The 23751-nt window shown below is 41.1% G+C and overlaps 1 protein-coding gene and 1 long non-coding RNA gene across 6 annotated transcripts in view; one reads left to right on the forward strand and one right to left on the reverse strand.

The window, feature by feature from the left end:
• Window positions 1–4826, reverse strand: part of LOC104665936 — a 54833-nt gene extending 50007 nt beyond the window's left edge. The window contains exon 1 of the long non-coding RNA XR_748481.2: window positions 4500–4826. This is a non-coding gene — a long non-coding RNA (uncharacterized LOC104665936). The remainder of the gene's footprint in view (window positions 1–4499) is intronic.
• SLC22A15 (solute carrier family 22 member 15) overlaps window positions 3767–23751 on the forward strand; it is a 97169-nt gene continuing 77184 nt past the window's right edge. For 4 of the 5 annotated variants that reach the window (XR_004058776.1, XR_004058777.1, XR_004058775.1 and 1 more), the window contains exons 1-2: window positions 3767–4124; window positions 19649–19861. Coding sequence is in view for 2 of the 5 variants with exons in the window: in XM_030935881.1 (XP_030791741.1) it covers window positions 4038–4124; window positions 19649–19861 (300 nt within the window). In the remaining 3 variants the exon portion in view is untranslated. The remainder of the gene's footprint in view (window positions 4125–19648; window positions 19862–23751) is intronic. The other variant, XM_010367908.2, reaches the window with a different exon arrangement.

The following is a 23751-nucleotide window of genomic DNA, read 5'->3' on the forward strand; positions in this document are numbered from 1 at the left end:
TGAGACAAATTCCTCCCCAGCTGTAAACCTGTGAAATCAAACAAGTGATGTGCTTCCAAAACACAACAGTGTACAGGCATAGGATAGACACTGCTATTCCAAAAGGGAGAAATAGGAAAGAAGAAAGGGGTAACAGTTCCTAAGTGAGTCTAAAACCCAACAGGACAACCCTGCCTGGTTGCTTTGCTAGGAGCAGTTCCCACTTCAATTCTCACTGGCGAGGGTCACTACACACCTCCCAATACTCTTGCATTGAGAGCATCTGAATTTTGGCGGGGAAACATTCAAATGACAGCAGTGTCCCCCTAAATTACTGTTGGAACCTAATACCAAATGTGATGGTATTAAGATGTTGTGATAGTATTAAGATGTAGGGCCCTTGAGAAGTGACTAAATCATGAGGGCTCCATCCTCATGAATGGGATTAGTGCCCTCATAAAAGACTCCGGAGAGCTCTCTTGTCCTCCTGCTGTAAGGATGAGACAAGAAGGTGACATCTTTGAAGCAGAGAGCAGTCCTTCATTAGATACCAAATCTACTGGTGCCTTGATTTTCAGACTGCCCAGCCTCCAGAAATGTGAGCAATAAATTTCTATTGTTTATGAACTACCCAATCTAAGGTATTTCGTTATAGGAGCCAAAATAGGCTAAGACACATGCCTTAAGCAGAGAGAAACTTAAAGGATGAACGTAAAAAGATGATATAAGAATAAAAAGATTACAAGGAAAATACAAACAACAGAAAAAGTGATGCAACAATATTGACATGAGACAAAATAAAAAAGGCCAAAAGCACTAAAAAGAGCTATTTCATCATGATAAAAAAAGATTCAATTAGTACCTTTATGAGCACACAGAGACAGAGAACTTGATACACTCAAAAATGATATTAATTTTGGAAAATTTTGATATATTTATTAAAAACTGATATATTCAGCAGAGAAAAATTAAGTAATAATATAACTACTTAAATAAAATTAGATCAACAAGTTTGATTAATAGAGAACCTTGCACACAACAAGTGGAGAATATATGTTATTTTCAATACGTGTGGAACATTAAAAAAAAAAAAAAAGGCCAGGGCTGGGCATGGTGACTTACACCTGTAATCCCAGCACCCTGAGAGGCTGAGGCGGGTGGATCACTTGAGGTCAGGAGTTTGAGATCAACTTGGGCAATATGGCAAAAACCCATCCCTACAAAAAGTAAAAATTAGCCTTGGTAGTGTGTGCCTATAGTTCTATCTACCTGGGAGGCTGAGGTGGAAGGATCCCCTGAGTAGGGGAGGTTAAGGCTGCAGTGAGATGTGATCAAGTCACTGCACTCCAGCCTGGGCGACAGAGAAAGACACTGTCAAAAAAAAAAAAAAAAAAAAAAAAAAAGAAAGAAAGAAAAAAGAAAAATCACATACTAGGTCACACGAAAATTACAACAATTTCCAAGATTTAATATAATCTCTGTCTACAAAGCATATAAATTACAAACAACACTAAAAAGATGGTAAAAAAAAAAATAGCAACCTTTAATTGGAAACAAAAAATGCACTAAAAATAGCTCATTGGTTAAAGAGGAAATTACAATGTCATGAAATATTTAAAAGTAAAGACAACGAAAGTACCACATGACAAAACTTGTCGGATGGAGCAAAATCCTATAGAAAGGTAAGTACAGCCTTAAATGTAATTACTTTATTTATTTATTTATTTATTTTTGAGATAGAGTCTTGCTCTGTTGCCCAGGCTGGAGTGCAATGGCACAATCTCGGCTCACTGCAACCTCTGCCTCCCAGGTTCAAGCGATTCTCCTGCCTCAGTCTCCTGAGTAGCTGGGACTATAGGCCTGTGCCGCCATGTCCCGCTAATTTTTGTATTTTTAATAGAGACGGAGTTTCACCATGTTTGCCAGGCTGGACCTGAACTCCTAACCTCAGGTGATCCGCCTGCCTTGCCCTCTCAAAGTGGTAGGATTACAGGTGTGAGCCACTGCGCCCAGCCCCATATAATTATTCTTAAAAAAAGAAACATTAGAAGCAAAGAAGCTAAACTTTCAAGTCATGTGGCTAGTGAAAGAATTACAGAGTAACAAAAGTGAAAAAAAAGGAAAGAATTCATATAATCTATGAAACAAAAAAATAAAAAAATTCACAAAACGAATTCTTTAAAAAAATAATAAAGTAGATAAACCTCTGGCAAGACTGTTAAGATTGGAACAACAAAGATGAACACCATTCAGAATGAAAAATGGGACCTAAACACAGTTAGACCCTTATTTTTAAAAACCCCAAGAGAACAATGTGAACAAGTTTATTCCAAAAACAATTTCTCAACTAGATAAAAAAGAATAATTTCTAGAAAAAAAAGCGGTTCAAGAAGCAATGCAAAGCCATACAAATATATCTAGTTATACACATCTATCTTGACCCGTATCTATACATCTGTAATAAACAGGCTCCCCCTGCAAAACAAACTAAGTGTAGATGGTTGCCGGAGAGTTTTACCAAACACTCACACTCATGTTATGAAAGCGCTATAAAATCTTACTGCCAAATCCAGACATGAGCATCAGGAAGAAAAGAAAATTATAGGCCTAGTTCGCTAGTCACAGATGTAAAGTCCCTAGACAAAACACTAGCAAATTAAATTTGGCAATAAATAGCAATATCATGAGCAAGTATTAACAGGATTTGTTCCAAAGTTCAATATCAAAAAAACTATTACCATAATGTACCCGATTATCAGATTCAAGAAGAAAAACAATAGGATCATGTCAATAAATGCAAAAAGCACTTGTCACACTTCAGCATTTATTAACAATGAGGATTCGTAGAAAACAGCCAAAGAAGGAAACTTTTTAACTATTAGTAGTACCTACACAGAAAACGTTTCCTTAAGAGAGAAAAAAATCTTAGAGTTTATAGTTTACAGTTTCCAACCCACTGATAAATTCAGTTACAGTGAGCATTCATTTAATTGCTAAAATAAGAAAGCAGTTGACCATAAAGCCTAGCTACCAATACGCTGCAACAGACATCACAATTAACGGAAAATTTGGAAGCATAAGAAGGATGCTGGCAGGTCAAGGACACTAGTTGGTCGCCATTTCTATTCAATGTTAAACTAGGAGTCATGGTCTAGACAATGGAATACTACGCAGCTGTTAAAAAAGACAACACATAATAAACGAAAAAGAAAATGAGGTTAGGGAGTGTGGGCATGAGGGGACTCCAGTGTCCCTTGGCCCTGCCACGATTTTTTTTTTTGTTTTTTTGTTTTTTAATTTCCACCTGACAAACTGCCGTTTATCCTTTAAATACCTTGGCAGGCATCACCTCCTGCCCCAAAGATTAATCCTTCGTCTTTTGCGCTTCCTTTGTACCTCGTGCCTACTTCTATAAGCAAATGTATCTGGCGGTTTTACAAGAATTTGCTTACCTAGCAGTGTACTTAACCCATGGCTAGCACAGAGTAGGACTAGAAAGAAATGCTGCACAGACAGCACTTTTCTCTGAAGGCTCTAGGGCTCCCCAAGCCCCTGCATTAAACTGGTTTGGGCAAAAGGACAGGCATCGCTGAGAACCGCAAGGCCGCCCGCCAGCTGCGGGGTCCCCCGTAGGCAGAGCCCTGGGTCACACGCGGACGCGGTCCGGGCGTTTCTTCTCAGGCCCTCAGCCCGGCCCACTTCCTCTTTCCTCACTTTAGAGGGAATGCAGCGATCCCTCTCAAAACAAAACACCATTTTTTTTTTTTTTAACAGGAAGTCCAGAGGCCCGGGTCCAGGGCATCCAGCCCCGGATCTCGAACGCCCTCCTCGCCCCTCGCCCCGCGTCGCCCGGCTCCGTTCCCCGCCCCGCGGCCACCGCTCGAGCCTGACAGCCCCGCCACCCGCGCAGGCGCCCCGCCCCGGCCCCGCCGCCCGCGCTCCCATCCCCGCCCCGGCGGGTCAGAGCCGGTGCCGGGCGCCCAGGGGTTGCCGCGCCGGGCGGGAGGGCCGCGCCTGAGCGGGCGGCGGGGTGGCGGAGTTCCTGCGCGCTGCCCGCCATGGAGGTGGAGGAGGCGTTCCAGGCAGTGGGGGAGATGGGCATCTACCAGATGTACTTGTGCTTCCTGCTGGCCGTGCTGTTGCAGGTAAGTCCCCGCGGCCCCGCAGCCGCACTTCCCTCTTCAGGGCCGCCCGGCCCACGGCTAGGCGTCCGCTCCCAGACCGCCAGGGCGAAGCCGAGGCTCTGCAAACACCGAGGTGTGGCGAGCGTCGGGGTGGGGCAGGGGCGAGGCGCCGCGCGGTGGCCTGGGCCCGGCCCGCAGCGTCAAGGTCGCCGGCCGGCCTCAGAGTCTCTTGGGTTCAGCCGGGCCCTCCACCCCGCAGCCTTGAGTGCTGGAAGGAGCGTGTTGGGGGAGGTTCCTCAGCCGCTATGCTGGTTAAAGAGGGATGCAAAATTGTGTTACCTGCCCTACGCTGTTGTCTGTAACATGCTGCAAATATGAAGGGAATTGTTACCCTACCTGTGGCATTGTCACCTTGGAATCTAGGACACAGTCTTGATAACCTGCAGACAAAAGGTGTCTAGGATCGCCTCCCTCTGCGCTGGGTATCCTCTTCCTCTTTTCCTGGGCTTGAGGGGAGTTACTCTTCCAGGGGCTTTCAAAGCCTAGAATTTATTTCCCTCTGATTTAAGTTCTGCTGGCTCGTTAGGCCCTGCGCCAGCCTTGGGCTGAGACTCCTGTAAGCCGAATAGTGCCATTTACAATGTGTGGTTATCAAATGGAATCACTTCTTCATTATAAAGAATTCTGAGAACCTGCTTGTACACCCCAGCCTCAAAATATCGATTCCATATGCGAAAGGTCACTACAGATTAACTGCGCCAGGCAAGGGTTAGTCCTTCACCAACTTAAATGGCTCATTTGACATTAGTCCGCTTCTCTCAATATGCCAAAGGCATTTCATTCACAAATCCTTTCTTAGTATTTGCTGTGAGCCAGCCACTTTACTTTTTCTTCAGTCAACACGTTTAATACGGGCTAGGATGTGCTGAACATAAGGATGCCATGGTGGACAAATCATTCACTGCCCTCTGGAGCTTGCATTCCAGTGGCTGCGGGTGGGGCAGGCAGACAGTTAAGTAATTTAGTTAACATGTGACAATAGTTATTCTGCAGGAAGTGCAGAGTGGTCATGGAGATAGCCACCAGTCCACAAGTTGCTTAAAGCTTGCATAAGGCAGTGGCTTAACAGGAAGATGGGGGAAGGAAGGGGTTGACTTATTGATTAAAATGTTTGGAAGTTCAGTTGATTTCATCATCAGCCAGAAACGGTTCAAATGATGGAGTCAATTCTTTGTCTAGCAGAACAGTTCCCAGGTCACGAATATGCGGTATTCTGAAGTTCTTTTAAGCTTGTTGTTCTAGCTTTAAACAAGCTTTCCCCAGGTAGAAAAAACGTTCAAGCTAGATAAGAGTATTTAATACAGAAAAAGTTGAATTGCAACCATGATGCCTGATCTTTATTTATAACTTTCTTTGAGAAAACCCATTTTCTGTTCCAGCCATGAATTCCAGGAAACTACTTCCTTTCTTGAACAATCCCAGTTCCCCAATTCTCTATCCCTACCCTTCACTTCCTGTTATCATTTTCTTATTTGCCTAGCCAAGTATCCACTAACTTGGAGTAAGTTTGTCTTCAGTGGAGTGAGGTTCTAAAAAGGCCAGTGTTCTGGGTTTAGGACCTGTTAAGTTTCTCTGACTTATTTGTGGTTGACCCAGTTAGAGTTTACTATCAAAAAGTTCCAAACCCATGCCCATGACCGTTCACTAGACCTTGGCTGATTTATGGTCAGTATTTGCTGTACAAGGACCAGGTCTCAGAGTGTTGGGGAGGAGTGACTGGTTGTTTATTTCGTAGTTGTGGACAGGGAGATGCCCTGTAGCTGTGCCTATACCAGTGGAGGAGATGCCAGCCTAGGCAAAAGTGAATCCTTCACATGCTACATGTTTTTAAGGACTCAGTTACCCCATTGAGATACACGATCCAGGTGGTTGTAGAGCCACCCAGAGCTATCCTGGGTATGAGAGTGGATATCCCCAAAGACCTGTCTACCAAGTCTGTTGTTGGAGATGTTTTGGGTTAGGGCAGCTGGTCTGTAGGGTGGGAATACCGTGGAGTCCCATTGCTCAGTTGTATCACAGGTGATTTCATCATTCTTGGGGGTGAGGTTTTGCTTCCCCCAGAAGAGTAAGAAGCCCTTTTTACACAGTTACCTTAAACGAAAGGGGGTTTGTCTGCTTTTAAAATCAAAGGAGTTTTCGTACCATTGCCCAAGCAAGGGGCAGACCAACAACACAGCAAGAAGACCAGAGAGAGGGAGCCTCTGCTCCAGTGGGAGCCTTCTCCCTATCTGCTATTTGGTAGTGATTAACCCCAGTTGAGAGGCACAAAACCAGAAGGACAGAGGTGGAAACTTTACAGGCCTTTTAACATTTTCCTTCTTCTGGGACCATTATTATTATTTTTAAAAATGATTTTCCCTTTACTCCAAACACATCCGTGTTCAAACTAAGAGGACAAAACCACATAGCAATGCCAATTCTAAAGGGTTTTTGGTTAACTGTTTTCTTGAATTATTAGTACCATGATGTAAATCATTAAAAGTTACCTCACTATCCCGTTTCCTTTGGCTAGGAGACTTGCCTTCATACTCCTTGCAAACACAATTTTTGGAATCTCGATAGCGTTCAACTAGGAGATAACTAAAGAACACATGCAGATTTTGCAGATTTTTCCTCAGCATAAGATGCAAATGCCCTGAAAATGGTGATATGTGGTATTAATGTACGTAAACAAAAAGTGAAGGGAAAAAGATTGCCTATGTAAAAATGGTTGATTTATGAATAAGCAACAAGCTTTACAGTTAGAAACATTCTTACCATCAAAATGTACTTACTGTTCCTAGGATCAGAGCTAGCCGTGATATTTAAATAGGAATAATTATATTTAGTGTATTACTGTTTCTCTTCTGATGGTCATTCCGAGTTGCTGCCATCATCACTATTTTGTGTTTGTGTATGTGTTTGCTTGTTGTCTAGGCTCTCTGGAGGAGGAAGGTTGAAATACAATTCACTGTTTCTTGATTTCTTTAGACATGAAATGAAAATGGACCTTACTTCTTTGTTCTAAGCCAGAGGCTCCTGCTTTGTCATTTTCCTCAAAATCATGAATCATACATTGCAGTATAATTTGTACAGAATTTAAAACCCCCATTTACTATCAGGAACATGTAATCTATAACAAGCATTCGCCAGCAAAATTGTGATGCTGTGCTATGAATCTCATCTTAGATTCTGGTGTTCAAGAATGCATTATTTTTATATAAACTCTTTTTTTTTTTTTGAGACGGAGTCTTGCTCTGTCGCCCGGGCTGGAGTGCAGTGGCCGGATCTCAGCTCACTGCAAGCTCCGCCTCCCGGGTTTACACCGTTCTCCTGCCTCAGCCTCCCGAGTAGCTGGGACTACAGGCGCCCGCCACCTCGCCCGGCTAGTTTTTTTTGTATTTTTAGTAGAGACGGGGTTTCACCCTGTTAGCCAGGATGGTCTCGATCTCCTGACCTCGTGATCCGCCCGTCTCGGCCTCCCAAAGTGCTGGGATTACAGGCTTGAGCCACCGCGCCCAGCCTTTATATAAACTCTTAATAACCTTATTTTTTAGATCTTGGAATGACCAGTACATTAACATTATCCATGCAATAAATAGCTTTTCACGGCATTTTAAAAAGTGGAATGATTGCAGAAGAGGAAACTATAATGGTTAACACACGAAAAGATGTTTTAAGTTCAGTGGTCATCTGGGACAGGCATATTAAAATGGCTATGAAATACCATTTCACACTTACCATATTAGCAAACATTAAGCAATCTAACAGTACGAGTGTGATGAAATGAGAAATAGAAACTATACCCCATTTAGAGAACAATTTGGCACCATCTAGTAGAATTAAAACCTAGCATTGAACTCATAGGTACATATCCTACATTGTCCCTTGAGCATGTGCATAGGGAGATATGTGTAAGATGTTTACTGCAACACTGTCTATTATAACAAAAGTTAGAACCACCTGACTTTCAAAACAGGACTGGATAAGATGTGGTATAAATTTAATAGAATACAACATCTGAAATAAATGAACTAGATCTATATATGACTGTATGGAGGAATTTCTAAAACACAATGTTAAGTGAGAAAAAGCAGAACCGTATATACTATTGACACATATTCCTAATACAAATTTTAAAAACACACAAACCAATGCTATATTTGCTTCATAAATATATATAAACACTGTAGAAATATAAGAACACGGAGTAGAAAGATCCACACCCAATTCATAAGATTGGTTGCCTCTGGGGAAGGAAGGGAAGGGGTGGGCTTAGGGAGGGTACAAAGGAGATTGCATCTGTTATCATTTGTTGATTGTGATAGTAGTTTCATGAATCTTATTTTTTGCTTTTCCATATTAAATATTTTTAAGTGAAAAGATGGTAAAGGGAAGAAGATATGCATATCTAGGAGAGAATACTATAGTTTGCTGTATGAGAATAATGGTTCATTCTTTTTTTAAAATCAATATTCCTTTGATCAATTATGGCTGTGAATTGTGGTCCTTTAAGCACAGGAGGGTGGGGTAGAGTGATTTTATTCAGCCTGTTTTGTTAAACTTCATGTGGAATGCTATCACAACTTACCTCCCCTATCTGCTTATACATGGCACCATGTCCCTCCCTTCACAAGAAATTCTTAGGTTTGGTGAGATATGACTGAGATCATAGCTGGTTCTTCTAACCTCCCTGGCATAAGCAAGTGATGAAGTTCACACCGTAAGCATTAGTGAAGCCCTTGTTCAGTTATAAAGACCAGCTGTCATCCCCAGGGTGTTCTCACCACCACTGAGGTTTCAGCCGTGGTGAGAACCTATGGTCTTAGTAAGACCCTCTCATGACTCCAAAACATGTGGCCATTTACCAGGGCTCTCTGCCGGTTTGAGCAAGTTTTATGCTGCTCCGACTGTCAAATTTTATTTCTATCAGCCCTCACACAGTGGCCTGGAGGTTGGGTCTGCTGAGGGTTTATGGTGATCTGGGAACTTTTGCCTTTCACCAGTTTAGGTGGGTGGGGCAAAGAGACAAACACAGTAGTTTGGTCAAAGAAACCAAAGCCACACTGGCCCCCACACCCTCAGGAAAACTGTTGTTGTCCATAGGCAGACACTGCCCCCTAGTGTAGAGCAGATAAAGTTGCTGATCTGTCAGACAGATTTTCATCCAGGGAGGTTGTAGAGATACAGGAGGCCTCCAGAAGAGTTAAGGAGCTCCTTTGGGCCTGGATATCTCAAGAATTAGGACATTCCATGGGAAGCAACTAGCCTGATGCCTCTGCAGCACCCAGCCCCTGCTCCAAATGCCTTCCAAGGCCATCCATGGCTGTTTGACTTGTGCCTTGACAGTGAAGGTATTATCTCCCAAGATAGCACAAAAAAAGTCATTAAAGTCATGAAGACAGGCAATGTGAATATGGCAGAAAGAACACTAGGCTTGAATGCTGTGCTACTCTGCTGCAAGATGGCATTATTAGGCAATTGTTATTAGGCAAATGATCCCTCAGTCTCTACTGTTCGCTTGGAAATGACTGGATCACGAAAGTTTAATTTGTTTTGCAAGTTTAGGATTTCTCAGAGTTTCCCAATGCCCAGCAATTAATTGGCCTTGTGGCAGTGTTGACCCTAGGTTTCAGAATACTAGCTTGGTTCATCACCACAGTTAGAAGTTGCCTTAGGCCAGGCGCGGTGGCTCAAGCCTGTAATCCCAGCACTTTGGGAGGCCAAGACGGGCGGATCACGAGGTCAGGAGATCGAGACCATCCTGGCTAACAGGGTGAAACCCCGTCTCTACTAAAAAATACAAAAAACTAGCCGGGCGAGGTGGCGGGCGCCTGTAGTCCCAGCTACTCGGGAGGCTGAGGCAGGAGAATGGCGTAAACCCGGGAGGCGGAGCTTGCAGTGAGCTGATATCCGGCCACTGCACTCCAGCCTGGGAGACAGAGCAAGACTCCGTCTCAAAAAAAAAAAAAAAAAAAAAAAAAAAAAAAAAAGAAGTTGCCTTAGAAGAAAAAGACTCTCAAATCCAAAGATGCTCACAGCTCAGGACTCTCCTCTCTGACTTCTTTGACCAAACACTTATATGAACTGATATCTGCCTTCATCGGACACAATACAGTACTCAACAAATGGCATGTGGTGATTGTAGAAAAAAGAGAAAATATAGAAATTCATACAAATCACTAGTGATTCTACCACCCTAAAGTAAAGCATGCTCACATTTTGGTGTATAGCCTTCCAGACTCTTTATTATATAAATACTGTATATCCATCTTTTTTGCAGAAATGTGTATTGTAAGTGGATTTTTGTCTCTCAGCAATGTTGTGAATGCCTTGTTATGCACGTAAAGGAATAGCTACGTATTTTTTAGTGGCTGTAACATGGTATTTCAATATATGGCCATAATGTAATTTGCTATTCTGTTCTCTTGTGTTGCATATGTTATGCTTCCTCTTTTTCAAGTTCACAAACCCACACAGCCCATGGTATTGGTTCTTTCTTCTGTTCTGACCTTTACTTCTTGCCAGGTGATTGTTTATCACTCTTCTCAAGACCAGACTTCTCCTGACTCCACTCGTCTAGTTCTACCTAGATGCTTTTTGTCCCAACTTCATGGATAAAATAGAAGTTAGTTAGTGTAAATTTTCTAAACATCGTTTCCTTTTACTTCAAAAATTTTTTTCATCCTCACCTATCTTAAATAGCTTCTGTGTTAGGGAACATGTCCAAGAGGAAGACATGTTTCTGCCCTCTTTCTAGGGATATCTTTTCACTTTTATTTTTGCTTCTGTGTAATCCATCAGTTATTTCTATTCCTCTCTTTCTGCATTCTCTGCAGAATACCCTGCATGGTAGATATATGGAAATTGTATTAAATACCATTAACTATTAATAAAGTGAGAGAGTTATGCCCTTCTCAAGCCTTCTTTAGTCCTGTTTATCTAAGAAGAAAGTCTCATTTGCTGTTAGCACTTCTAAAAACATTTCCATATATTTCTGTTTTAACAAAGGGAATGAACTAGAATGAAAGAATTAGAAGAGCTTCAAACATTATCTAGTTGGAACTTAACATTATTCTGTTTTATTGTATTTATTCATTTTCTTTTAAAACTTCTTTTAAAAGTATGAGACATTTCTGATGGAAAAATACAGAGAGTAATATCACAGACACACATGTACTTACTTCCAGATTTCATAAATGCAAATATTTTGCCATATTTGTTTAATGTTGTGTCAGTCATAGTTCTACTGGAGAAGCAGGATCCCTAGGATGGATATGTGTGTGTGTGTGCATGTGTGTGTATGTGTGTTTATGTAGGGTTATATATGTATAATCGATGCATCATTCATTATGGAGATTTGACTGTATACTGTTGCGGGAGCTGGTACAGCAGTCCCTGTAAGGCTGTTGTCTTTGTGTGTGATGTTGGAGCTTGAAGTCTGCAGGGCAGGTAGTCAAGAAGGGAAGATATGATCTGGAGCCCATCAGAAGTGACTGGAATCTGTGTCATTCTCCCTGCCTCCAACCTTGATGAAGTGGCTGCCTTTCATCACAGAATTAAACATGTACCTGGGCAAGAAGTCAGAGCAGCTGAAGGAGGATCCACGGGAAGGTGGAGCGGTTGCAGCCTCGTGACTGTGCCACGCCAATGAGGTGGACCAGCACATAAGTGGTAAGCTGTGTGAGGCACGAAGGCACGTGCCCCAACCTGGGCATAAAATGCAAAAACAGCTGCTCCTTCACTTTCACCCCTCTCCTAAATCTAGCCTGAAAATATCTCCTGTGGCCCACCTTAAATAAAAACATACTAGCTAACACTTGGCGTTCTAACATTGTGCATATTTTTGTAGTTCCACCTGCCAAGTGATGTCTGTATTGATATAAAATTCTATTTTATGTTAATTTACTGAAATTAAAACATTTGAATTGATTTTAAAGAAGACTATTGAGTAAATAGTAGCAGACAGAAAATGGGCATGTGAAAACTTGCAAAGGGTACTCAGATGACTGATTAGGGAAAAGCTGAGCTAGCCATATAATTCTTCCCAGTTATGTAAAGATATATTCTTTACTCTCCTGACTCTGATCAGGCTATTGCTTTTACCAAATAATTTCTTTTCCTGAGTTCTGTTTTCATTAACTCCTTAGCAGCCTTTACTACCTGCTCAAGTATCACATTAACAACCTTTTCCTGATTCTCCTAGGTGGAATTCACATCTCCATTCTTTGTGCTGTCATGAACTTCATTTTCACTATGGCTAATACAGCATTCCTCACAGTCCGCCTTGCATTCATAGCTTTGGATATACAGTCATGCACCACATAACGATGTTTCTGTCAATGACAGCATATGCAACACTGGGCCCTTAAGATCATAATGGAGCTGAAAAATTCCTATCGCCTAGTATTTCCTATGCTATGTTTTTAATTGTTATTTTAGAGTATACTCCTCCTACTTATTAAAAAAAAAGTTAACTGTAAACCAGCCTCAGGCAGATTCTTCGGGAGACAGTCCAGAAGAAGGCATGGTGTGATAGGAGATGAGGGTTCCATGTCTTCAGATGTTGTTTTCCTGAAGACCTTCCATTGGGACAAGATGTGGAGGTAGAGACAGTGGTATTGATCCTGACTCTGCATAGGTCTAGGCTAATGTGTGTGTGTCTTAGGTTTTAACAAATAAGTTCAAAAAATTTTTAAAAATAGAAATAAGCTTATAGAATAAGGATGTAAAGAAAGAAAATATTTTTGTACAGCTATATAATATGTTTGTGTTTTTAGCTGTGTTACTACAAGTGTCAAAAGTTAAAAAAAATTTAAGTTTAAAATGTAGAAAAGCTACAGTAAGTTTAATTATTATTGAAGAAATAATTTAAAAAATAAATTTAGCCTAATTGTACATTGTTTATAAAGTCTACAGTAGTGTCCTAGGCCTTCACATCCATTCACTCCTCATTCACTGATTCACACAGGGCAACTTCCAGTCCTGCAGGCTCCATTCATAGTAAGTGTCCTATACAGGTGTACCATTTAAAAATCTTTAATTGTGTATTTTCTATGTTAGGTATGTTTAGAAACATAAATATTCACCACTGTGTTATAGTTGCCAACAATATTCAGTACAGTAACATGCCTTACAGATTTGTAGCCTAGGAGGAATAGGCTATGCCATATAGCCTAGGTGTGTGGGAGGTTATAGATAGGTTTGGGTAAGTGCACTCTGACATTTGCACAATGATGGACTTGCCTAATGACACGTTTCTCAGAACGTATCCCAGTTGTTAAGTGATGTATAACACATGACTATTTGTTGTCCTCGCTTGAATGTATGTGCCTTGAAGGAAAGGACTACTTTTTATCCATTTTACCCTCTGAGGTGCATAACATAATGTGTTGCAAAGTTTTGGTGCTTGTTACAAGTTTGTTTTTAAAAAATTAAACCATTGAGGAAGAAGAGATGGTCAGCTGGTGGTGTTACCATTTTACTTGAAAAAGAGAGAGAAGGCTGGGCGCGGTGGCTCACGCCTGTAATCCTAGCACTTTGGGAGGCCGAGGCAGGTGGATCACGAGGTCAGGAGTTCAAGACCAGTCTGGCCAAGATGGTGAAACCCTGTCTCTACTAAAAATACAAAAATTAGCTGGGTGTGGTGATGTGCGTCTGTGAGGCTGAGGCAGAGAATTGCTTGAACTTGGGAGGCAGAGGTTGTAGTGAGCCAAGATTGTGCCACTGTACTCCATCCTGGGTGACAGAGCAAGACTCCGTCTAAAAAAAAAAAAAAAAGAGAGAGAGAGAGAGAGAGAGAGAAACAGCTGCAGATTAAATAATTTGTCCAGAATTTTTTTAAAATTTATTTTTAAATCGAGGTGGAGTCTCACTATGTTGTCCAGGCTGGTCTTGAACTCCTGGACTCAAGTGATTCTCCTGCCTTGGCTCTCTAAAGTGCTGGGATTATAAGCATGAGCCCCTGCACCTGGCCTAGTCTTAATTAGTGATTGGAACAAAAATTAGGTAACAGAGTTACTAGTTGTTTTTCTTCTTTTTTTTTGGTTATACCATTATGCAAGGAGTTAGTTAAAAAATGTATTTGATGGACTCTATGTATTTGTTATACATATGAGATAGACTTTTATGTATATAGCAGTGTGTTGGGTTCTTTAGAGGGAAATAGCAATATAAGTTAGAGTTTCTTTCCTTCAGGAGATGACACATCATTGAAAGTTAGAGTTAAACTATATCTACACATTATATAATGATACAAAGCAGTGTTTCCCCAGTAAATAGTATAGCCAACTAATGCTTTAGAAATTAAGAGAGGAGATGGTGTGGTCTAGAGTGATTTGTTGAAGACGTCAGAGAGATACCTGAACTTGAGCTGAACTTTGAAGCTTGGATTTAGGGAGAAATGGGAAGGTCATTTCAGGTAGAAAAACATAAAATTGGAATAAGTGTGGAAGAGGGAATAACTTATGCCCTTGCTACACAGAGTGTGGTTGTTGGTTGTTGCAGCTTGTTGGAAATGCAGACTCTTAGCCCCACCCAGACTTAGGGAGTCACATTAAATTTGGGAAGCAGTATTGTATACTATTTGTACAGTGCTGTGCCATTCACTGTTGACTATGAAAGAATCCCACTTGACACTGAAGATAGGTTAATTCGATATTAATGACTTGGATACAGATGTACCGTTAGTGTCTGGTCTTAACTGGAAGAAAACGAAACTTAGAGAGGTTTGGATTTGCTCAAGGTTTAATTAGAGCTGAGGTTCAGACTCAGATAACAGATTCTACTGCCTTCACACCACACAATGAATAAGTCATATTAGGGCAATTGAATAGGCTGGTAGAGGAAGCTTGAATGCAGATTAGTTAGCACCTGGACCATGTGGTGGAGGATCTGGAATGCTAGAAAACTTATTATTTATCCATTAATATGTTTTGACTGGAAGAGTTTCAGGGAGATTGATCTGGTGTCATAATGTAGATAGATTAAAATGGGGAAGAAACAGTATTTAGAGGCACCAGTTACTCCGGGTGTGTTAGTGTGTCTCAAATTTTACACACAAAAAATAGCTAGTATTAGTAAGTCAGTCAACAAATATTTATTGAATACCCACTCTGTGCTGGACAATGGGCATATAATCCTGTCTTCATGATTATGGTCTTGCTTATGTAATGCTTTGGATTGAGTTGGTTAGGTAACTGAGTACTAAATGCATAAAAAAAAAACTAAAGGTAATGGCGACAATAAAATAATCTTTGATTTCCCTCCTCCCTCTATTTTCTCAGAAAAAAGCTCTGGCCCCAAAGTTAAGTGGTTCTCGTTCTCATCCTGCTTTTGCAATTAGTGTTATATATAAATTGAACAGTTTACTTAATCGTTCTGTGTCTCATTTTTCCTACTTAAAAAATAAACATCACACTGAACCATGACTTCACAGCACAAGGTATTGTGATGAGACAATTTATAGGAGACTTTTTTGGTTTCCTGAGAAGTATTATAAGAGCTCATAATGGTGTTAATATAAAATTACTTTAATTTAAAAACCTTCACTTCTTGAAACTTTAAAAATTTCAATCCCCTAGTGCATTTTAGTCATTTTTCTAATTATAATTACATTGAAAGGGGGAAAAAATCCAGCCATCTGTGGCACTTGTTCTCCTTCCCTAGAGGTAGAGCTAGAGAAGATAATGATTTATTTGAGATGTTGTTATTCCCACTCTGGTAGACAATGGATGGTGGTTGCTCTTTGTGGCTTTAAGGCCCATCTGCTGATGGGTGCAGTTTTATTAGGCAAAAATATGTGGGTGAATGTGTCCATGGTAGTTGTAGATAAGAGTGGAGAGAAGAATGAGAGAATATTTTTGTTTTTTTGGGGGAAAGGAATAGGATGTCAGCTGTGTGAATTTGTCACAGCCAAAGATAGCAAACCAAAGAGAACCACCCCCATATTCTGTGTGTAGGTGATGCATCCCCATGGCTAGTTAATGCTAAGCCATCTTTGACTTTCTATGACCATATGACCCTGTAAGTGACTGTGGAATAGAGGACCAATTTTTTTTTTTTTTTTTTTTTTTTTTTTTTTTTTTTTTTTGTGGGGTGGCTTGCTCTGTCACCCAGGCTGGAGTGCATTGGCACAATCTCAGCTCACTGCAACCTCCGCCTCCCGGGTTCAAGCAGTTCTTCTGCCTCAGCCTCCCAAGTAGCTGGGACTACAGGCATGTGCCACCATGCCCAGCTACTTTTTTTTTTTTTTTTTGTATTTTTGGTAGAGACAGGGTTTCATCATGTTGGTTAGGCTGGTCTCAAACTCCTGACCTCAAATGATCCACCCACCTTGACCTCCCACAGTCCTGGGATTACAGGTGTGAGCCACCGCACCTGGCTGAGGACCAGTATTAATCTGAATGCAGTGTTTAAGCATTGCCTCTCTGACATAATTTCTCACAGTACCCCTTTCATAGCATTTATGAAACAGTATCATTTCTGCCTGCTTCTTCTGTCTCCCTTATGGTTAACAAAAGTAAGCATGACCATGGGTACTGGAGGAGACAAAAAGGCTAACACCGTTTTATTGAGGCTGGCACTGCATAGAAGAGTTGCAAGTTTCTGACTCTTCTGGTGGCATAAAGCTGTGGACCTGTGTGTTCTGTGAGGGCCTTGGGTGTGTGTGTGTGTGGGGGGGGGGGGGGGTGCATGCATAGGAGGTGGGTGAGGAAGACATTGTGAAGAGTGGGAGGAGAACAGAAGAGAAGATGAAAGAAGTGGAAAGTCCTTATTCTGCCTGCAGGTTGCTAGAAAGAAAACTGGTTAATACTGATGAATACAGATAATACTGATTAGGTAGATTTCACTGTTCCCTATATTATGAATAAGGGTATATAGCAACATCACTTTGTTTTTGCGTTGTTTTCTCCAAACTGGCTTTATTGAGAATGGTATCCTTCATCATGGACGATGCCTCAGATTAGAGGACCCTTTGGAGCATTTCTTCTTTTACCTAGAAGGTTGCTTATCCTAGAACAATCCAGATAAAAATATATGTTGGCCAGGCACGGTGGCTCACGCCTGTAATCCCAGCACTTTGGTAGGCTGAGGCGGGTGGATCACTGGAGGTCAGGAGTTCAAGAACAACCTGGCCAACATGGTGAAACCCCATCTCTATTAAAAATACAAAAATCAGCTGGGCGTGTTGGCAGGTACCTGTAATCCCAGCTACTCGGGAGGCTGAGGCATGAGAATCACTTGAATCTGGGAGGCAGAGATTGCAGTGAGCCAAGACCACACCATTGCACTCTAGCCTGGGTGACAAGAGCGAAGAAATTTTGAATAGTGCCTGGCACATAATTAGCATTATAAAGGCATGTGCTATTATTGGTATTCCATCCTGGTCATTTATTCATTCACCTGTTGAGTGTGTAGGCCCTGGGTTATTTGCTTTGGAAGCCCAAAGGTGAATCAGACATAGATCCTGCCTTTAAGGAGAGTATATTTCAATAGGACAAAATAAGATAAGCAAATACATAAATATAATACAGTGAAGCAAATGGTTCATGCTCTCAAAAGTCTAGGTGGAGCTTTAGGAGTGAGCAGCAAGAAACAGGAGAGGACTTCTGGAGGTTGGAGATACAAGCAAGACAGTAAGGAAGGCTTCATGGAGGAGGTGATATCTGTGTTGCATCTTGGAGGATGGGGAAAGTTCAAACATTTGCAGCAGGAGAAAGTGCCTTCCAGGTGAAGCGAATGGTGTGAACAAAGGTAGAAAAGAGTACATTTAGAAAACATAACTAGTTTGCTTTCCTAATTGAAGGCTGTGCATTCACTAGAACGTGTGTTTCGAGTCCTCTTCTCCCGAGTTCCCTTGCCCCATGTTTTTCATTGCTTTACACCCATCAATTAAATTTCAGCAGATTATAATAATCAGGGGCAGTTCCTAAATGGGTGTAAGTGGCTTTGTAATTATAGCTGCTGGTAAATGTGTAATCTGTCTGTTCTTATAATTATTAAGGTTTTTATTTTTATAAGCTGATTACCTCCTATTCGAAAACTTCTGTAATAGTATGCAAATAGGAGCCGGGAAACATGTAAGTCTAGGAACTTACTTACTCTTGCAGTGTATAATAAATCACCCAGCATCCTGACCCATGACAGCTTTGTACCTCTCCAGAGAGTCCCATCGTCGATGGACTCAAAGTAGATTGAGAATGCCTTAGATCCTCTCAGCCTTACCCAGAATGGAAACATCACATCTGTTTTTTTGTTTTTTGTTTTTTGTCTCACTCTGTCACCCAGACTGGAGTGCAGTGGTGTGATCTCAACTCACTGCAACTTCCACCTCCTGGGTTCAAGCGATTCTGCTGCCTGAGCCTCCTGAGAGGCTGGAATTACAGGTGCCCACCACCACACCTGGAAAATTTAGGTATTTTTAGTAGAGATGGGATTTCACCATGTTGGCCAGGCTGGTCTCTACCTCCTGACCTCAAGTGATCCACCTGCCTCGGCCTCCCAAAATGCTGGGACTGCAGCAGTGATGATTAAAGGTATTTTAAGACATCAAGTTCTAAGTTAACAGGGATAGTTTCTTTAGATTGTCTTACTCTGGAGCAAACTAATTATGTGTTTTCTTAATAAATGTTAAACTTGAAATAATCGTCCAACAATGGGAGTTAATACTGAAAATCCATAGCACAAAAAGGTTGCAATAGGGCTTGACATAAACCCAATTGCAAGTAGCTGTAAAGCCCAGAACAATTAGTGACAATGGCATATGTGTTTAATAAATATTTCTTGAATGAATGTGTGAAGCATATTTCTTGAATGAATGTGTGAAATGTATTTTCTTTGCAGGGGGACAACTATGGTTAGATCAAACCAAGACTAAGTACAACTCAACATTACAAAATGAATATCTATAGCTGGGACTTTGAATTTCTTAAAATCTTATTATGAGCTGTATATCATATTTTAAAATAGTGCCTTCCCTAGTACATACTATGCTTACCTGCTTTAGTAAAACAATATAATATATATTGTTTTCTGAGACAATTATACTACAGAAAGTCTCTTGTTTAGATCATGAATCCAAGGCCAAGATACTCCTAGCCCCCTAGTGAATGCTTATCTGATCTGAAGATACAGTGTTGAAGAGATAATAGCTGGAATGTTACTCTTTTAAATCAGAGCAAATAATGTTTTCCCTGCCCTTCTGCTTTTGAACCATATAAGCATATAAGCAGTGTCTTTAGCATCAGAAATATCTCAAAGAAAGAAAACCCTCTGAAAAAGTATAAAGCGTTTTACAAGTGGGATTGCCAATGATTCTGTTTGTGGTAGATCACAAAGGTTCTTTTTCGTGTTTTTCTCCTTTGTTTCTGATGTGGCTTATATCTGTAGCTCATAAAAATACAAAAGCAAGAAACTGATCTTTCAAGGTTTGCAAGCCTGCTAAGTGTCTTCAACATTGATGGCAAATGTCTGCAGTGTTTGGTTCTGTGTGTTTGCTCTTTCAGCTCTACGTGGCTACGGAGGCCATCCTCATTGCACTGGTTGGGGCCACGCCATCATACCACTGGGACCTGGCAGAGCTCCTGCCAAATCAGAGCCACGGTAACCAGTCAGCTGGTGAAGACCAGGCGTTTGGGGACTGGCTCCTGACAGCCAACGGCAGTGAGATCCATAAGCATGTGCATTTCAGCAGCAGCTTCACCTCCATTGCCTCAGAGGTAACAACAGGCTGTTCTAATCACTAACTAAATATCTCTTTTTGTTCCAATCACTAACTAAATATCTCTTTTTGTCCAGATGGAGCTACTCTTTTTGTCTTGCTGATTTAACTATCAGCCATATTTTCAAATAACTTTCCAGTAAATTTAAAAGTTAAAGGTTTTAATGTATCAAAGGAGAATATTCTATGAGAACACATTCCTTTCCTCTTACTACACATGGGAGAAGCGTGAATCTTTCCAAACTAGTTAGATGAAAAGATACAAGCTGCAAAAGAACCGTATATTGATTATGATGTCCTTTTAAAAAGTGAATTAAATCTTTAATCGCTCTTTATTAAATGTGCAAAAATTAACACAGAGAAATGTAACAATTCATATATAGCATCCATAGTTCATTTTTTTTTTTTTTTTTGAGACGGAGTCTTGTTTTGTGGCCCAGGCTGGAGTGCAGTGGCACAATCTCGGTTTACTGCAACCTCTGCCTTCCGGGTTCAAGCAGTTCTTCTGCCTCAGCTCCCAAGTAGCTGGGATTACAGGCGCCCACCGCCATGCCTGGCTAATTATTTTTTTGGAGTTTTAGTAGAGACGGGGTTTCACTGTGTTGACCAGGGTGCTCTTGAACTCTTGACCTCAGGTGATCCACCCACCTTGGCCTCCCACAGTGCTGGGATTACAGGCATGAACCACCGTGCCTGGCCCATAGCTCATTTTTAAGTCCAGTCCTGTGTGTAGACCATATGGGGCACCTTGACTGTACAATGTAAAACACAGATAGTACCACCTAGTGTGGTCAGGAAGCCTTAGTTTCAAGGGGGCTTTGCTGGCCAGAGAAAAGTTTCTGGTCCTTCTGAGCCAACCAGAGTTAAAGAATCTGAGGGTATATGGTCTGGTGAAGAGAAACCCTGAGTGGGGGCAGATCTCATGGTCAGCTGGAAGGCACTGGTGTTGGTTGTTAAAATGTAGAAATACTCCCCTCTCCTTTGCCTGCTCCCCTTAAGCTACCCATGTGTCTGTTGGCATCCTGACCCCATCCTTGGACTCTATGATCCAGTTAATGGGGTAAATGCCTGGTACAACAGGGGGCCTCTGGGACTCTTGCCACCTCTCAGTTCTGGTTGCCATGCTAGTTAGCTCTCCCAAAATCCCTTGACCACTTCTTCCTGGAAGCCACTCTCCTGTGTGTGTGAGTGTGTGAGAGTATGTGTGTGTGTGTGTCCATCTGTCTATATGTCTGCACCATGGCCTAGCCAGCCTTACCTGTTGTTGACTATTTTGATAATCCTGCTTTGGATGAGGCATACTAAAAAAAGGGGAGACATGCCAAGGATGATGTTTTCTTGGCCTTTTTTTAGGAGTCCCCAGTGGAGTGCCCCACTCGTAAAAGTTACTAGACTAACTTTTTGCAAAGCAGCATTTCTGACTGCAATTCCTGACGTTACCCTTCACTTAGAAACCTCCAGTGATGCTCCCACAGCACACAGAACACATTAGAGACCCTATGAGTTACATTCAGGACCTCTCACACTTCATAGCTTGGTCTAGGTGTACTTTTCCAGCCCCACTCTGCACTTTCCCCCGCTCTCACCCCAGTGGAAATATTTACTATTTCCCACACGTGCCCCGAGCTCTCAGCATAACCTGTTACTCTCAGGAAAGCCCTCACCACTTGCCCTGGCTTCCACCTGGTGAAATCCTCACCTACCCTCTAAGGCTCACTTTCAGTGTCACCTTCTCTGTGAGTCTTCCCAGCCAACTCCCCAGGAGTAAATACGCTTTTGTTTCTGTTCCAGTACCAATTTATTTTCACTTATGTTACAGACTTGTTTGTGGTTCAGCTCTGGGAGTTCTTTGAGGTCAGAAACCATGTTTTGGTTATCTTTGTATCTCCATGGCCTATAGCAATCACCAGCACCACCACCACCACCACTACCACCACTACCACCATTGCCACCACTGCCACCACTCCTAACCTATTAAAATAACAAGCAGCTTTGTTTAATGATTATGATATGCCAGAGATTGTGATATATGTAAAATTTAATTATCAAAGTAATTCTATGAGATAGGAATCATTTCCCCCATTTTACAGATTAAAAAAATGGAGATCCCTTGAGGTCAGTGTTAGCTAATAATGGCAGAGCTGAGATTTGAAGCTAAATTTGTCTTCACTCAGAAGCCTATGCTCTTAATTATAGTGCTTTTTAGGAGTGTATCCAATCCAAATTGGCATGTACATTTCTTAGGTTCTTTTTGGTGAGTAATTATAGCCAAATTATTGTAATTTTTAAAACATTTTTTATTTGGAAATAATTTCAAATGAAAAAAATTGTGAGAATAGTGCAAAGAATCCCCTTATCTCTTTTAGTTTCATCTATTGTTACTAGTTTGCCTCATTAGCATTATCATTGTCTGTTTTTTCCTAAGCCATTTGAAAGTTGCATATATTAGTGTTCTTTTATGCCCAGATACTTCAGCATGTATTTCCTAAAAATAGGATGTTCTCTTCATAACCACACTACAGTTATCAATGTCAAGAAATTCAACATTGATACTATAGTTTTATTTAAACTATACCTAGTTGTATGCCATCCATACCTAATTTGTCAGTTAACCCAATGACATTCTTGATAGCATTGTATTTTCCTCTCATGTATTGAATCCAATTCAGAATCACATATGACATTTAGTTTTACAGTTCTTTAGTATCTTTTGACCTTCAGCCTTTTTTTTCTTTTATAACACTCATATTATATTAAAGCATCTATACCTCTTCTCTTTTTCAAAATAAGAATGTTCTTCATTTTGGATCTGTCTGATGATTCCTCATTTGGGTTGGTTTTGCATCCCAAGTCAGAATAGTACATAAATAATGTATCCCTCTCAGGGTATCACATCAAAAGACAATATATCCTTCTGCCCTTAGTGGTGATGTTAATTTTGATTAGCCATTCCAGGTATTGTCTGATATTCTCCCCGTCCCTGCCAGTTACTATCTTTTCTTCATTTCCAGGAATAGAGAACTATGGGGAATCACTTTCAGGTTATATAAATTTGCTGTTTCTTATTGCTGCAACCTCTGTCTCCTATGTTCAAGCAATTCTCCTGCCTCACCCTCCCAAGTAGCTGGGATTACAGGCACCTGCCACCGTGCCCTGCTAATTTTTGTCTTTTGATAGAGACAAGGTTTCACCATGTTGGCCAGGCTGGTCTCGAACTCCTGACCTCAGGTGATCTCCCCTCCATAGCCTCCCAAAGTGCTGGGATTATAGGTGTGAGCTACTGTACCTGGCCCAAAATGGTTATTTCTTAACTCCAGCACTTTCATCACATTTACTAGCTTGCGTACTTTCTACTGTAAGCGAGAGCCCTTTCTTCTCCCTTGTCTGTCTGTCTCTGTGCCTATTTGCCTATATATTTATCAACCATATGTATATACTCTTGGATTCCTATTCTTTTCAATGATTTGTAATTTATTACAACTCTGAATTATTTTGGAACTAAAATTTTTCCTAATTTACCAGTGGGAACCTCTTCAAGCTGCCTCTTGTGTCCTTTTATTTTTAATTAAAATTTTCATTTTGAAATAATTGTGGGTTTACATGCAGTTGCAAGAAATAATACAGAGAAATTTTGTGTACCCTTTACCTAGTTTCCCCCAATGGGGAAAACCATAGTATAATACCATAACTGAAATATTGACACTGACACTGCTAAGACACAAAACGTTTCCATCACCACAAGGATCCTTCATGGCCTTTTAGAGTCACACCCACTTTCCTCCCATCCCTTACCCTTTTCTTAATCACTAGTAACCACTAATCTGCCCTCTTATACTGTGAGTTTTTCGTGTTAAGGATGTTGTAAAAATGGAATCATGTTGTAGAAGC

The sequence above is a fragment of the Rhinopithecus roxellana genome, chromosome 8 (assembly GCF_007565055.1).
Source record: "Rhinopithecus roxellana isolate Shanxi Qingling chromosome 8, ASM756505v1, whole genome shotgun sequence".
Classification (NCBI taxonomy): domain Eukaryota; kingdom Metazoa; phylum Chordata; class Mammalia; order Primates; family Cercopithecidae; genus Rhinopithecus; species Rhinopithecus roxellana.